A 16,731-nucleotide genomic window follows, 5' to 3' on the forward strand; every position below is an offset into this window, starting at 1 on the left:
ATCATCAGATTGGCAATTTGAAAGATTACATGATTTCATGAAAATTAAAGTGGTAGTACAGCATATTAAATCTGCTAGTGGTGGACTTCAGGTGACAAATGTATGTGTACTCCTCTGTTTTAAACATTGACTTCCTTAGAAGTATTTTATTGAAGAAATTCTGGCAGGATTTATCAAGCAGAGGGCTCGTTTTAGTGAGGATATTTTTTGCTGATAGAAATCATGTTTTGGCCAAGAAGAGAGTATCTGAAAGGAAAGAGAAATACTTAAACTTAGTAGCATTTTCTGTTTGTTTTCTTAATTTTGGACATAAGCAGATGATGAAAGATTTCTTCTTTAAGTAATCCAAGACAAACCTGTAACAAAGCAGTATTATATGAAACAGAGCTATGAAACTATCATAAACGCCTCTCTGTGATCTTTAGTCCATTTATCCTAATGTGTCCTTGTTCATTGGGAATGTAATATTGGTGGTGAGCTGAAAAATAAGAGATTATATTTGTAATAAAGCAGGATATTGGTCAAAGGTTTACTAGTCTCCAAACTAGCATCATAATCCTGAATCATTATTTTCCAAGGGAGAGAACTTCATTGCTTGCTGTTATTTGCAGTAATATGGGAGGAGTTGAAAAGCACAGCTGGCACTTTCTTATTTTAGAGGAACCCTAGGTATAGTTCAACTTCAGTTCCATTCAGTTTTCATTTTGTGGCTTTTAAAGAACACACCTGAAAAAGGGGTTCTGGTTTCTAAAGGAGGGATATTTAGCAATATTGTAAGTGTAATAAAATGCTATTTGGAAAGCCTAAACCAATAAGGGGGAGTATGTGATCGTTGTGATTACTCCCTTTTTTTTGTTGGTGAGGTTGGGAAAAAAAATTAATTCAAAAAAAGACTACAGAGATAATCTGGTAAATTCTCAGCAGAAACTGCAGTTAGAGGCCTCACTGGCTTTAATTTAATTCCGTTAGTGCATTGTTTTCTCTCTTCCATTCTAAACAGTTTTTGAAATGTGCGTAAATGTTCTAAATGGGTTCCAAAATGTAGTTAACATAATGAGTAGACAGCTTTAATAAACTGTATGCATGGTAAAATATTGCACTTTTAATTACTGGTTTATCAGTTCTATGATTATTACACAGCTGGTGGGCATTAGTATTTTCTGTATGCTTATGAATTTCCTTATCTAGGCAAGTCTTAAAATTACGTTACAGCGCAAGGTTTGGCTGTATTAAAATAACTCTATACTTCATAGCCAATTACAGAAAAACAGTAGTAATTTTTTGTTATTATTAATTAACTTTCAGTTAACAATCATGATTTGATAAAGCTTTTTTCCTTTTGGATGATTGGACCAGTTAGTTGAGCTCCACTGAATGCAGGGACATTGCAACTTGTCATGAGGTTCCAGTTCTTTGCTTAAACCTCCTTGGTGGTCAAAGTAGTGATTTCAAGATGCAATGTGTGTGTTATTCTTTCTTAGTAGCTTGTAAACAGTATGTTTTGCATTCTTAAAGTGATAACAAGTGGAAAAGAGAAACCACATATACTAAGAAATTATTTCTGTGGGAGATCATTGAGATAGAAGAGGAAAGAATTTCTCTTCTCTGCCTCATGTTATTGAGACATACAAGCTTGATACATACCTAGCTTCTGGTTTCCATAGTAATACTGAGGTTACGTATGGGGTTTTTATCACTAAGTATTGTTTTACAGCAGTAAGTAATGTACCAGCTTGGTGAAAAAAATGGTTGAAAAAATATGTCCACTACTAAAATGTAACATGGGACACTTGAATCTTTCTATTAGCATGTCAGTAATTGAGCCATTATTTGTGTTTGGTTTTGGGGTTATGTTTTCCTCTTCTTATCCTTGTAAAAGAGGCTAATATTCATTAGCTTTCTATATTCAAGTCTTAGAAAATTTGGAATGAATTTGCATGAGAACATCAGGAATGGTTCTGACTGTGGATGCCTTTCTTCATAGAGAATAACTTTCATAAACTCAGTCCGTATTTATTATCAAAGGGAAAGCAGAGACAATCAGATCACAATCTACTAGTGCCTGGTAGAATAGATAGGTTGACAGCTTTTTAGTTTATCATGAAATTGTAATGGTGTCCAAAGTTTGGAATTAAAGCTTGTCAAATTCTTTATTTGCATATATGGGACTTCTCTATTAGCTACTTCAGTCCCACTGATATCAATACCATTTTCAGATTTTAATCTTGTCTGAAAATCAGTATATCAGTATAAGAATTAAAGCTGAGTTGTAATAAAAATTAACAAAATGTATTTTGTGAGTCTGTTTTGCTTGTTTACTTGCCAAATCAAAGTTGTTGATTTACTATGGCTATTCCAGCCATTGGTGCATATTTCTTAGTTTAAATGTATTCAAATTCTTTTGCCTAAAAAATTACACAATATTATTTTAAAATTTACATGCTTATTGTCTTACCGTAATCTATTAAATTGTTATGTATATGTAATCTAACAAATAATGTAAGTCAAATTTAATTCCATTGTATCATCTGAGTGAAGTCAAGCCCATGGTTTTTTTGATTCTAGATATGTGTGTTGTTCCATTTATGCCGTATGAGCCCACAGATGTTATTCCTCGATCCTGCCAGCTAAATACAGACGTGCCACAGGTTACACAATTGCTGAACCTCACTAAAATTCACAAGCCAGAAATAAAATGCAGGAGATACCCAGTAACAGTGCAAGAAACAGGTATTCTGTTGTATTAAAATACTATGGATACGATCTATACAGTATGCATACAAATAATGGATTTTTTTTCTAAAAGTGCATGTTAAGAGTTCCAGTGTCTTAAAATAAAACATGACAACTCTTGCATAGCTGTAATATCATGAGCACATAGACACATCTGTTCCATAGTTTCAGAGATCTATGTGTAGCCTAAACAATTCTAATGCAAGTGTGGAATTTATAATAACAATATTTAAGGTATGTCTTCTGAATGTACATTGAAGTGTGGCTGTTCAGTTGTTACACTTCTTAAAGTATGTTTACATTAATGAAACTGTTCTAACAATAAGACCACGCATAGTCTCCTCAGCTTATACTTTGAGAAAAGAAGTCTTGTCTTACTGGTGTCTTGGATTTATCTGAATGTTTCTGTAAGCTAGAAGATAATAAAACATATAATTTAGACTTTGACAGCATTGTATAGAAGAGATTTATTAAAGAAGCTAGGCAGTCATGTGCCAAGATACAAACTATTGACTTGGATAAAAACTAAGACACAGAAAGCAAACCGAGGATCAAATTTTAAATTTTTGTTATAACTGAAGGCTAACAGCAGGAGGCCTCAGAAGTTTTTTTTGTTCTAGGCTCTGTATTGTTTATTAGAGTTATGAATTATCTCAAAAGAGAAATTAATAATATGGGAGCAAAATTTTCATATGATACAGACACTAGGTCAGTAAAAAGTGGGACTTCAGAGAGTTTTAAACTTGTAAGATGGGCAATCCCATATGTACTTTTTCAGGAAAAACACTGCAGAGCAGGTAATGTGCAGGAAATGTATTTTGCTAAAGAAAGTTCCAGTTTACTGGTTTTATTTCTTGTGGCCACTGTGTTGCAAAATTATGAGCTAGGGACTGCTGTCCTAGGTAAATGTGTAACATGATACCATGTAAGATCTAGCTTTGATACAAGCAAAGGATTGTACATTGGGGAGAAATGTTAACTACAGTTAAGCTTTAAAGTGTCAAAATTAAATGACTCAAGGAAGGAAGGTTATCGTCACCATAGATTCAGCTCAGTGGAATTCTCAGATTCATATGTAGCTACATTTTTTAAAAAAATAAGGTACTGGGTAGCAGAAAGTTCAAATACCTTTTCTGTTTCATGTGTATCAAACCTTTAAATAAATCAATTTTGCATTATTATCTGAAATACTTTATACATTATCAGTTAAACCATCTCAGAAAAGATTTTACAGACAGAGAAGTGATTCAGAGGGAACCAGCATGAATGAAAAACTCTCGTGAAGATATGCTGAAAACCTTACTAATTGGCTTAAGGGAGTTTATAAAGTAACTAGTGATGCAAAGAAAGTTCAGTAAAAGCTGCTTTTCCTATCTCATGGCACAAAAACAATACATCATTTGATGTGATGATGTAGTTGAAAATTAAAACCTGATAAAAGAAAATACCATGTTACACAGAATATGATTAAAATATGGAATCTACTGCTATAATAAGCTGGTGAAGTAAAGAAATTTGTATGATTCCAAAATCAGTTGGCCATTTATATGGGTAAGAGTAATATCCATGTCGTATTTAGCATCCATAAAAATGTGAAGGGAAAATTTAATCTTCTACTTCTAGGTTTTTCCAGCCTTACTCTAAGAACTGTGTTGAAGGCAGATTATTTCATAAATCCCTACTGAAATTACATTGTGCCAGTTCTGAAGCATTTGGTTTTGGCCATTCTTTGAAACTGGATGCTAGACAGATTATTGTAGAATAGCACTTCCTGTGTTTTTATATTTAAATTGGTATGTCTTTCTGCGTAAGATTTGTAAGCCAAGAATCAGTAGAAACTGAACTGCAGAAGCAAATGCCAAGATTTGAATGTGAAATTGCTTAAATAGACTTGGGTCAGACAATTGACTGCTTTTTATTAAAGCTGCTATTTTGCTTTAAAACTGTGTGTTGCTTCTTACCTGCACTAAAGTCAATAGCAAAAAGTCACTAAGGTAAATGTCTTTACAGTCTTTAATGTTTTGATTCAAAACAATGAGTATCTCTAAAACAATTTTGTAATGAGAAAGATCATCATTAATTAACAGCAATAGAATAAGAGACATAGATTGTGAGAATAAGAGACATAGATTGTGTTCGTTAGTGGAACTCTGTAGTTGTAAAATTATTCATAAACAGTAGTGGTCTTAAGGTAACTATGTAAAGAATAGAATAAAATTTTCAGCTATTGACAGGTTTTTTTGTGGTTGACAAAATCAGGTTTTTTAAATCAGTAGTTGAGTTTTGAAGACATCAGCTACATTTCCGATAAGGAAATAAATCAATGTAGGAAAAACCCCATATTTTACACAGGTGAAATCTCTCTATACAGGCACCCTCTTTACTCTTTTGTTATACTATTGTTGGCTTCTGTATGAGACAGAAGACGAAGCCTTTAATTTGGCCCATATAATAATTGCAATGTCTTAAAGTTTTTCATTTTCCCCTTACTCTGTACCACCTTTTATGAGTCATTGATTCATCATACTAAAAAAGGGTAGTAGAACGTCTTTTGAGAAGGAAGTAGGTCTGAAGTAGCTTAGAAGTGGGTCTGAACAAGCAAATTAGATAAAGAATCCATTTCCAATACATCTTTATTGTGTAGGCAATGTTAGAAGTGGTGCTGTAGGTAAGGAAGATGCATTTTTATTCCACTGTTTTTAGTACATTCTCAGACTGGAGGATTCTCATCTTTAGTGTTTGAATTCAGTGAATAATCATTTCCACCATTTCTGTTAAAATGCTTTGGAAACGCATGTGCAAAGTATTGACCAAAGGAATAAGATAAAGGGAATGGTAACTACTGGTGAAGTTTAATACTATAAAAGAGAAGACTGTTACAGCCAACAATAGTATTTAAGGTGTAGCATCACATGAAACTCTAAAGAAAAATAAAGTTTGAAACAAGTATTTCTATGAGAACAACTTTGAGAATATGAAAGGTTTAAGAAAATACTTTTAAAGATATTTTTCCTCTGCTTTTACCAGAATATGAAAAAAACAACTCATAAAGATTTTATCTGCACTAAGCTACCATGCTAATGCTTTTTCAAGTTGTTAACTTTTGCTCTTTCTTGATATACCTCATTAGTAAAGGCAGTCTTTGTCCTATAGCAGCTGAAATGAATAGGAGGGGGTTTAAATTTTTGCTTAGAGTAAGACCCTTCATAAATTTACTTAAATTACATTCACCTTTTTTTACATGCAAGTACCATTTCTGTAATATTAAAGGGAAAATAATATTTTTAGAGTGTTATTGCCCTGCAAGTAGTCAAGCCAAAGTTCTGTTGTGAAGTGTGATTGTAAGTTTGCTTTTGAAATAGCAGAGGAAACTCTGGAATTCAGTTTCTCAGTGACTGTATTCAAAAATCAATATTTCTTGGCTGGATTGTCAAAATATGAGGGACTGTAAGACTTAAATGAGTACAATAGTGTGAATGATGTATCTAAACAGAAAAATGAATGTTCATTTAAAACAAGACTCAGGTTTTACCATCCAGACTGCAAGGATATATAGCCCTTAGGTATATATAGTAAAATAATTAATGATAACATCCCTGACCTGCAGGAAAATGAAATGCCTTCAGTTTAAGGTTTAATCTTGATTTTTAACCCCATTTTATGAACATAGCATGTGTTCTTCCAGACATGCTTTTCAAATTTCAGAAGTTGGCCTTCTTGAAAATGGAAGCTTTGGTATGTTGAAATACATTTTAATTGGAAAATGTTCTTTTTATCTTCTAAACTTTTTGTTTATTTGATAATCAAAAGCCCAAATTATTTTTAGTATCATCCACTTTTAATTACACATATTATTTCATTATGCCATCAACACACTGTTATGTGTAGATGTAGGTAATTAATTGCAGTCAATTAATTTGTTCATAAAGAGAGATTTTCATGCAAATCAGCTTTTATAATTGGAGTTAACAACATCCCAAGGTAGTCAGCAAATTAAAGAAATTGATGTTAAACCAAGACAGGTCATCTAATTTTGTGAAATGGCAGCTGTTAGCAGCAACCAAATGTCACGTCAGTAAAAAGGGAAGAAGGCAGTGGCAGAAAGTGGCTTCTTTTGTGCTTATTAGTACAGTAAATAATGATATTTGGTGGCTAATGCATGATCTTTTTTTCAGTTCCTTGATGACACTGTAAGTAAAGCCGATCTTGAAATAAGGTTAAATAATTCTATGAAAAATGCTTAGAAGAATCGACAAAATGTTTTGTTTCTACTTTATTGCTTTATGAAGGTGTCAGATCTCTGAAGTGAGATAGCAGTTTAACACTGAAGTTGTAGCAAGAAAGTCTTCAGACATTGTAAATTTTAACTATAAATTAATGCGAAGATACCCTTTATCAGCTCTGGCAATTATTGGAGGATTAAAAAAAAAGGAAAATAGATATTACATGCAGTTCTACAACACTGGTGATAAAATTAATACATAGCCATTTTACTTTCCTTCCCTTTTAATTGTTTTTCAGAACATTTGCCTGCATTCCATGTTTACTTTTTGTTTGTCTTGCAAACTGGTTGGCATTTTCTGTGCTTGAAAAGAATTATAGTAATATAGCTAAATTTTAAACAGTAAAAAAGTAAATAATGAAAGGGGTAGAACATTTTAACAGGAATAGAGTATGTTTGCAATATTAGGGCTCAGCCCTGGTAATACAGTAGTTTCAGTAATTTCAAAAAGCAAGCTACAGGTAAATAGTTCTCTGAGCTGTGAGTGATACCTTGACAGTCTTGCCTCAGTTTTCTTCTGTTATTATTTATTTTGTTATTTATTAATTAGAGTTGTTTTTTCTTCCTATCAGAAGTTACGTTTTCATTGAAGTTCTAAAGAAATCACGCAAACCAATTTTTTTGTTTGTTTATAAATAGCCCCTTTTTAAATAAATATTTAAAGCGAGGAGATTAGAAATAATGTCTATATAATATACCAAAAGTTTATTGCTTGTGTGTTGACACACTTTTATAAAATGTGTATTTGCTGTTCCTACATATTTCTAGGGATTTTGCTATAAAGGAACATAATTTTTATGTATGTTTAGTATTCATAATTCTTTTATTTCAGTTGATTTGAAAAAAGTATTAAAATTCATTCTTTGTAAGTACTGTAATTTTTTTTAAATATTATTTTTCTTATCTTAGGTAGCTTGCTTAATAGAGGACAAGGCAATATACGCAGCACTAAAACTCAGCATGTATCACATATTGCATTTGGATCAAAGATCCTTGGGCCACCTCCATCTTCAAACAGAAGAGTCAGTGCAAGGGTATCTGGAGAGGTAAGAAGGCTTAAATTACAAAAAAAAAATGCTGGCACTTCTGTAAAGGAGGAAATTAACAAGTAGAGGAGTCACATTAAAGGTTTTTTTCAAGGATGATGTGAGGCTATATCTGGAGTACTATGTTTGGTTGTGGACACCCAGTGTGAGAGAGACTGTAACATCTGGTGGGGCACAAGTAAAATGCTTGGGTGGCTACAGCACATGACATGGGTTTGTTCAGCCCACAGAAGAGAAGGTGAAGGGAGAATCTATTTGCTATTTTCAGCTAATGCAGGGCTGTAGAGAAGACAGGCCCAGATTCTTCAAAGAGGTGCAGTGAAAGGGCAAGAGACAGCAGGCCTGAATTGCAGGGAAGCTCTGACTGAGTATAATGATAAAGTGTTCAGTACTGGAACAGGGTCACAGGGAGTTTGTGGAATTTCAAAACTTTCAAAGATAACAAAACTTGACTGGAACAGGCTGATCTAATATCAGCATTAGGCCTACAGAGGTCTCTTCCTACTGAAATTACTCTGATTTCTTATGATTCTTATTTTTCTGAATTTTTTGTTCTAGGCTATTGAAATTTGTGTGTTTGGTGTGTAAATATTTTTTCCTTATGATGAAAGCTACGATGCATAGCAGAAACTCTGCGTTTTGGTATGCTCTAAGTGGATGATAGTCAGCCATACAGTAGCTCATGTGATGCTGTCAGTTACAATGCCAGGGAAAATAGCTGGTCTCACTCTGCTAGCAAACATATGTATTTTAGGAATCTGGTTGGGACTACAATTTCCAGTTTAACACTGTGAATAAAGGACCCAGCCAAAGGAAGTAGGCTCTTCTGTAGGAAGTCAATTGAAAGCTAAGATGTAAAATGAGATTCCTTTATCCAAAGAAGAAAGGACTCCTTCTGAGGTCTAGAATAGCCACAAGTTTTACTGTCTTTTTATCCAGATAGTGAATTTTAATTTTTTTTTTCCTTTTCTTTGCCTTGTTTCCCTTTCACTCAGTGAAATAAACCCTGCCTGTTACTAGACCATGAAGACTGAAGATACCCCACAGAACTGTACCTACCATAAAGTTTCCTGAAAAGATAATACTTTAAAAAAATATTTGGAAACATTTATTTGTAAAATAAGCTTAATTCAAAATGTGCATTTACCTTTGAGTATTTTGAAAGCTGTTATGTTTTTGTCTTTCACTAAGAAAATAATGTCTTTCAAGGTAACAAAGGCCTGGGGTAGCAAAAGTAATAGATCATGGCGACTTCAAAGTTCAGGAAAGGGAACTGAATCCGTACAAGACGTTGAGAGATTGGAGCTATCATTCTCACCATGCAGTGATTCTTTAGATCAAGGAGGCAGAAGAAATACTCCCCAAGCAACTAAAGATCTATGTCAAAATGGTAAGAGCAAAAGAATATGCAGAGTTCACAAACCGCCAAAATTTTTGCATGATTCTGATTTCAGTATGTAAGACTTAATTCTCTGTTTTTCTAATCCTTTATCTACCTTGTTAATTACTGAAGACATTTCTATTGAATCATGGCTTATTCTCCTGTATGAGCTTGAATAAATGCTCATTCTCTCTGCAGGTATTCATGTTGTGTTTGAGCCAGGGATCACCACCTGCTGGCAGTAGCCCCAGGTTATACATGTATTTCACTTTCCCTCGTGCTGTGTGTATAACTGGGCTACTGCAGTGGTTCTTGATTATTTTGCAGACTTCTGCAAGCCTTTTTTTATAACTTCTGTGGTTTGCCCTTTTTTCATACCTAGTGTTAAATTTTTACTTTCTTGTGACTGTCATATTCCTGCTGCCCTACAAGATTCCTGAGCCGTTTGGAAGATGTTTGTATCCCAGGACAATGCTCTGTATGCTGTTTTTCCATGCCTCAAGTAACAAAAGTACACAATATGAGTGTTCACAGGCATTTCATAAGCTTCTGGGTTGTATTTCAGACCCTGCAATTCAGACTCAGAAAACCTCTGAGAGTGGAAGAGCAGATTTTCAGCTCGCCTCACCACAAGGACCGTTAGCAGACAAGAACAGTCATAGAAGATTATCTCTAAAAAATGCAGCCAAAAACACATGGGAGATAACCAGCGGTATAGTGCTCCTTTTATGTTATTTTACATCTCAGTTGTGTTTGGCTTGGGGGACTATCTGTTGTAAATTTCAAAGGACCCAAAAGCAGTTCACATAAAATGTAAATGCCTGTGTTGTGGGGGATTATGGAAATCAAACACCCCGCAACAGAATTGCTTTTCAGCATTGATAAAGATTTGCAGGATTAAGCAGAGTACCAGAGCAGTGAATGAATAAAAAAAGGAAAATTCCATGCTCTCATGATTAAAGGGAAAGAACTAAAAATAATTTATTCTTTAAATCCCTATTAAATTTAACACTAAAGACTCCAAACATCGAATGTATGAGAAATTTTACTTGTACCAGATAAGAGTTTAGGATATTAATTATGGTACCCATGTAACATCAGGTTTTTTGGTTTTGTTTTTAAAGTTCAGTGGTGAATTTACTCCCCCCCCCCTCCCTTATTCACAGAAAGACACCTCAGCTTGTGTTTTTTTCCCTTTCACACCTATCTGCCAAAAGGTGTGGATATTTTTTGTCATACAGTGTCAATCAACTTGCTTTGCATGTGTCTGGAAAGTACATTATTGTGGCAAAAATAGTCCTTGTCTCTGTAAAAAAAACTAGTGTTACTTTCTATTAAAAGGCATAGCCACAAACTTGTAAAGTGGGCAGACTACTCAGATCTGCTCAAAATTGACCAAAGAAATTTTCCTTCACACTGAGTTGTTTCCATTTTGTTTAATCTTTGGGATGTTTAGAAGCGATTATATACTATGACAATGTCAGTAATCCATAATTGCTATTATGGGTTTTATAATTTGACTGAAACAGATGCAAGATGCTTAGGCAAGTAGAGCCTTCTGGAGAATTTTTAAACTACTTCCTCTTTACCTGAATTGTGAGGATCCTGAGGCAGGAATCATTGTCTTACATATTCTTCATCTAGAACATCAGGACCTCTATCTAGTGCTAGAATTTAAGAAAAATTAATCATCACTTGTTAATTTATGTAAATATGAGTGATATGAAAAGACAGAGACTTAAGGCAGTAGACAGGCATGTCTAAATGCCCTAACATGTCTTCTGTAGCAGGTATGCAGTACCTTTACCAAGGTAAATTGTTTTTAAGCAAGGGAAAAAATAAAACGAGTGAGCATTGTTTATAGATTGCCAGTCTTACTTATGCAATGCTGAAACCTTCATTAAAATGTTAGGCTGCAATTAGAAGCTTTAGCATAAGTCTGACTGTGTAGAAGAACTAATTAGATGTTTAGGTGATCATACTTGCATTTATCTTGTTTGCTGTAATGTTGTGATTACATAGTAGTTTGCATATTTTGCTACGAAGATACTCCAAATTGTTCATTACAATTGACATGAAAATACCGAGTTAAAAAGAAATTCCAGTGTAGTTTGTGGTGGAGAGATAATGGGATTTGGTTTGGTCCAAAACACCCCATATCTTTCGCTTGTAGACTGTTAACAAAATGCTACACTGACTACAGGTTACAGAAGTTGCTGAACTCCATAGCCAGCGTAAAATGTCATCTTAAAGCCTTACAGACTTTTCTGTCTTCCCTCTGCATACTTCATTAAGAATAAGTACTGTGGTATACAAACTAATATTTGTGTTTATCTTATGACTAACCGAAGTATATTTCAACATTATCTCTGGAAACTAATGTTGTTCTTTACAGAGAAGGTTAGACTAAAAAAGCAGAATATTCAGACTAAATATTATACAGACACTAAATCTTTTAAAGTAGTTCTTTATTTCTGAAGTACTTTTGATCTGGGTAAAGACATTGCCTTACTCACAATGGTGAGTAAAGTGATGTGTAAGAAGTTTTTGGATGTCTCTGACAGAGCCAGGAGTAGGAGTCAGGAATTTAAGCTCCTAATTGCTGCTTCTTTAAACACTTGACAAAAACTGTGACTTAAGATATCTTTTTCATATTTTGATACTTCATTCAAAATTGACTTAAAATCTCAAAACCCAAGTGGTTTAACACCTTTTTTTGCTTCAGAATTCATTATAAAATTTTATCTGCAATGACCTCTGTAAATTAAACAGCAACAACTGCATTACAAGTCATTCTAGAATGAGAATAGAACAGGTGAGACTGCAGTTAGAGAAGCTGGTTATTATTAAGTCACTAGGCCATAATAAAAATAAAGCCACTCCTCTCTACTCATTCACAGTCCTTTGTGCGTAAAAATTAGCAGATTCTTGTGAAGTAGGTTGTACACTAAATGTATAACCATACCGTAGAGGGCTTGTTACAGTGGTCTGAGCTATTAGTGCATATTTGAAAACTGCAAAGACAGCATTATACATGTCAGATCTAATTTCATGATGGGGGAAAAGACCTTCTGAATACTAAAGAAGTATATGTTATACATCTTGGTCTTAGTCAAGCCCCTGCCATTGAAACCTAGTAAAACATGTAGAGATGAAATAGTGGAAGGGTGGGTGCTGAACTGGTCAGAAGACTGCAGAGTGCTGAGATTAGCAAAAACTGAAAAAAAATCCAAAAGTTTTCTTAGCTAGGTAAGTTTTGAAGATACTTTTTGTTTTGAAAAATGCAGCAAGTTGAAAATTCTAATATCATTGCCTTAGGAAAAAGAGTTAAGAGCATTTTAGACTTAGCATCCAGAATAGCTGGGGGAAAGATCCTTTTACATACAGGAGAGTTGTCCAGCGAATTGAAGTTTGGGGATAAGTAACATTTTTGTGGCATTTCTGCATAGTGCTTTCTGGAGTTGCAGATGTGGCAGCATCTCCAGGGCCAAAGACATTCAAAAAAATTTCGGGCCTGGTGGGCCAGATTCCTATTGGACAAATGATGGAGTGCTTTAAAATACTGATTTAGTGCAAGAGAGTTTTTTAGTCATGCTAGGTCACAAAATCAGTTGGGAAAAAAAGTTCCTGAGTCTTTTGTTCTCAAGCATTCTAATACTGTGTTCAGCTTCATGTGAAAAGTTAATGAGAAGATCCATCTTTCATTTCATTTTTATAGGGGAAATGACTACTTAAAAAAGCAGCTTATATAGATAATAAAATATAGTGAAAGCATAAAAACTGTGAAATGGGAGTTCATGATTAATATTGTGTTTTCTCTTACTATTTCAGTTGTTTTATTTGTGTACAACCTTTCACGTGTATTTCCAATTGCCTAAGAAAAATAAGTTGTTAGAGGGGCGTGACACCATCTTGAGTGACCAAAGACAGGAGAATTCTGCTCTAGTATCCCCCTTCGAAACACTTGTAGTTATTGATCAGAACAAAAGGTCATTGAGTTTACACAAATGAAGTTTTGGATAGTCTCACTCATTTCTTGAGGCTCTTGAAAAAACTAGTCCAAAGTATTTGTAAAATAAAAGGCATTACTTACATGTTCATCTTTCAAGTCTTTTATTAATTAAAAGCAAGGTGAGATTTCTATATATTTACAAAATAGACTTTTTTATGTACAATAGACAATGATCTACTAGATTGTTTTAAACCAGGATGATTATCTAATATAAAAAGAGTTTACTTGAAAAGCCTTGGGGTTTCTGACTATAGATGGTCTTCATGTAGAAATTGAAAAATAGTCTCTACTGGAACAAGTAGGTGCAAGCCATGAGCATACAAGGTGTGTTAAGTCCCTAGTCTTCACTGGTTCCTAGTACAAACTAATATTTAGGATATTAACTGGAGTTTGGTAGCTTTAGCTATCTTTGGTAAACTGGAAAAATCACAGCAACCCAGTAAGGAGACAACTGTTTCTCCTGGCATCTTATTCTTCTTTCTTTTGCCTTCATTTGTGGTGGTTTGGACTTCCGCGCCCCGCCCCCCCCCCCCGCCCACCCCCAAAGCTGCTGAATCTGCCTGAAGTGGTAACTATCTCTAACAAAACTAAAAAGAGTAGAATACCATAGTAAACTTACTGTCTTCTGTGATGGCAAGCATTTTATTATTGCAGTACTACTTTATTATTACGGTTTTAGTATTTTTTTATTGAGGCTTTTTTAATGTGGTTGCTGGTAACTTTGTTTTATGGAGCCAGAAAGTTTCAAGATCTAGTGAATAATCCACACCACACTACCTTTAATGAAGATAAGGGAGTATTGCATACTTGAGCAATTCTCCTTTTCTCAGATGCTATTTGAGATTGGTTTTAATCAATCAAATTGACATTTTTTTTCTATACCATCATTCCTAACAGTAAAATATAAGTTAACAATAAGTCTATAAAAATGGCCTTTTCATGTTTATCTGGTGCACTCAATCTTTAAATCCATTTCTGTAGTTTATTGTTTGTTTTAAAATTGGCAGATTAGTACTGCCTGTATTCGGGGAAACTTGGTGAAACAGATATCTTCATACATTTTTCATGTCACACTATTTTTCATCAGAGCTGTAGTTTGAAATTGAGATTTAAGCCATAAGTTCTGGACATAAAAGAAAATGTAGAATTTCAGCAATAAAGAAGCAGCAGATTGTAATACTATGAACTTTCCACCAACTATGTGTGATTATTTTTTTTTAAATGTCAGCCACAAAAAATGCCTATAGAAAAAGATCAATAGCCAAATTTAATAAAATTATGTTTTCCTAGAATTAAATTCAGTTGAACGGTTTCAAATCTTAACAGCTAAATAGTTTCAGATTTTCAAATTGCAGGCTTGCACGTCATATATCATAGCCTGCAGATTTTTTGAGCTGTGATCTGGAAACGTTTTGATTAACCTTGCCTCATTTAGAAAGCAGCCTGATCTTCTTTGTTGCATCCTCGTCACTCTTCCAACTGTATAAATCTGATAAGCAGAATGTTTCTGTATTAGAAAAACTTATTTTGCTGTATAACTTCCAGAGAAAATGAGAGTGATCAGGGTAACATACAACTTACATATTTGGCATTAAAATAAACGTTGTACATTTCAGATGAATGGGTGTTTCCAGAAAGTTTCACTGAGAGTGTTCAATTGGATAGGTGTGAGCAGTGCGTAGCTACTGAAGATTCAGCCTGCCATAATTTAACCTCACCACAGAATGTCTCCGTTGAACATCACAGCAATGAAACAGGTGATCACCAAGTGAATAATAAAGAGATTTTCACATTTTCATCAAGACCTCGATCAGCTCCTCATGGGAAGTCTCCAAATATGTCACCAGAATATTGCATTTTCCCTTTGGATTTGAAGCAAGACAGTAACGGAGTACATGGGAAAACTGAAATTGAAGATGACTTTCAAGGAACTGACAGCAGTGAAGAGGTAGGCCACTTTGTACATGTAATTCTTGATAAAGTAGTCTTCATCCTAAAACTCCTAAGATGAGATTCTGTCTTCGAGCTAGACAGAGAGGATGAATCATCTTTTCCCCATACACCTACAGAGGTAGATTTGTCTTTGTCAGGTTGCTGTGTCTAACTGGATACAGGAGTGAAAATGCAGGTATATCCTCTATAACAAGTGGACAAAAGAAACCTAACTCTACTTTAACCCCTATGCTAACAGATACATGTGAATATTGTGCACCATTACAACAAAAAAGATTTTAGGAAAGCCTGCAGCATAGATTTGAGCGAGATCTAAGTCCGTTATTGTTGAGCAAGAGTGCAGTAAATAAGGCTTCATTGTGCCTAAAACTGTAAGCAGGGACTCTTTTGCTCATAAACATTGTTGAAAGTGAATTAAGAAATTTCAGCTTTTTAATGTCACTTGATTGGTATTTCTGCTTTATATCCTGTCTGAGCTGTGTCAGCGTCACCAACTTTAATTCTTTTGCAATGTGGAAATCTTTCAGCAGTAAAATTAATGAAAGAAAAGAAATATTTTTTTTAATAAATGTATCAGCTGGTACAATACAGAAATTCACCAAATTGTCAATGCACTGAATAGTCGCATTGTGTGATTACAGTAACTGCTGAAGTTTCTGCCTTTATGAACATTATAGTGTATTTCATTTTTAATTATAAAATCTGTTTCTTAGCATTTTAATCTGTTGCTCATAGCTGAGAAATAAAACGCAACCAAGTTACATATAGCAAGATGGATTGAACTTAACTGCTCTATATTCTGTATTTCTGAGAAACCAAATTGCTGATGCTAATTATGAGAAATAATTATTTTCTTGGGTTTTTTTCTGTAGTTGTGGGCATTTTCCCATTATCTGGGGCAGCGTATTATTTATTAACTTAACCCATAAGACTTTGTTATTTCAAACAAAGTTCCAGAATTTCAGAATTAAGTGAGTTTAGTCAAGCAAATGAATAGTTCATGAGCAGTGCTATATGGGATACCATTCTGAAGAAACAGAACTGTTTGGATTTCAAAGAATTTGTTTGTCTATTATGCTTATGAAAAGCCAGAGAGATTACTGTAGAAGTTAGGTTAAGGAAATATTTCCATAACCTAAGAATTATGGAAGCTTTCCAGCAGTGTCATTTACTCAACTTCAGTAGTTTCAAATTTGATTGCTGCCTTTTTTTTTTTTTGGGGGGGGAGGGGGGGGTGGTATTAAAGTCCTTCGTAAAGATGTGTCTCCAAAGCAGTGTAAAAATGACAAATGAACATTTCTGAAGAGGCACCAAACAGTAAAGG

General features: G+C 34.2%; 1 protein-coding gene across 2 annotated transcripts in view; it reads left to right on the plus strand.

Annotated features, from left to right (window-relative positions):
• CFAP20DC (CFAP20 domain containing) overlaps positions 1–16,731 on the plus strand; it is an 82,648-nt gene that overhangs the window by 26,786 nt on the left and 39,131 nt on the right. For both annotated transcript variants that reach the window (XM_075052899.1, XM_075052900.1), the window contains exons 7-11: positions 2,566–2,730; positions 7,925–8,061; positions 9,271–9,451; positions 10,008–10,154; positions 15,071–15,402. In XM_075052899.1, coding sequence (XP_074909000.1) covers positions 2,566–2,730; positions 7,925–8,061; positions 9,271–9,451; positions 10,008–10,154; positions 15,071–15,402 — 962 coding nt within the window. The remainder of the gene's footprint in view (positions 1–2,565; positions 2,731–7,924; positions 8,062–9,270; positions 9,452–10,007; positions 10,155–15,070; positions 15,403–16,731) is intronic.

Source organism: Buteo buteo, chromosome 21 (genome assembly GCF_964188355.1).
Source record: "Buteo buteo chromosome 21, bButBut1.hap1.1, whole genome shotgun sequence".
Taxonomy (NCBI): Eukaryota; Metazoa; Chordata; class Aves; order Accipitriformes; family Accipitridae; genus Buteo; species Buteo buteo.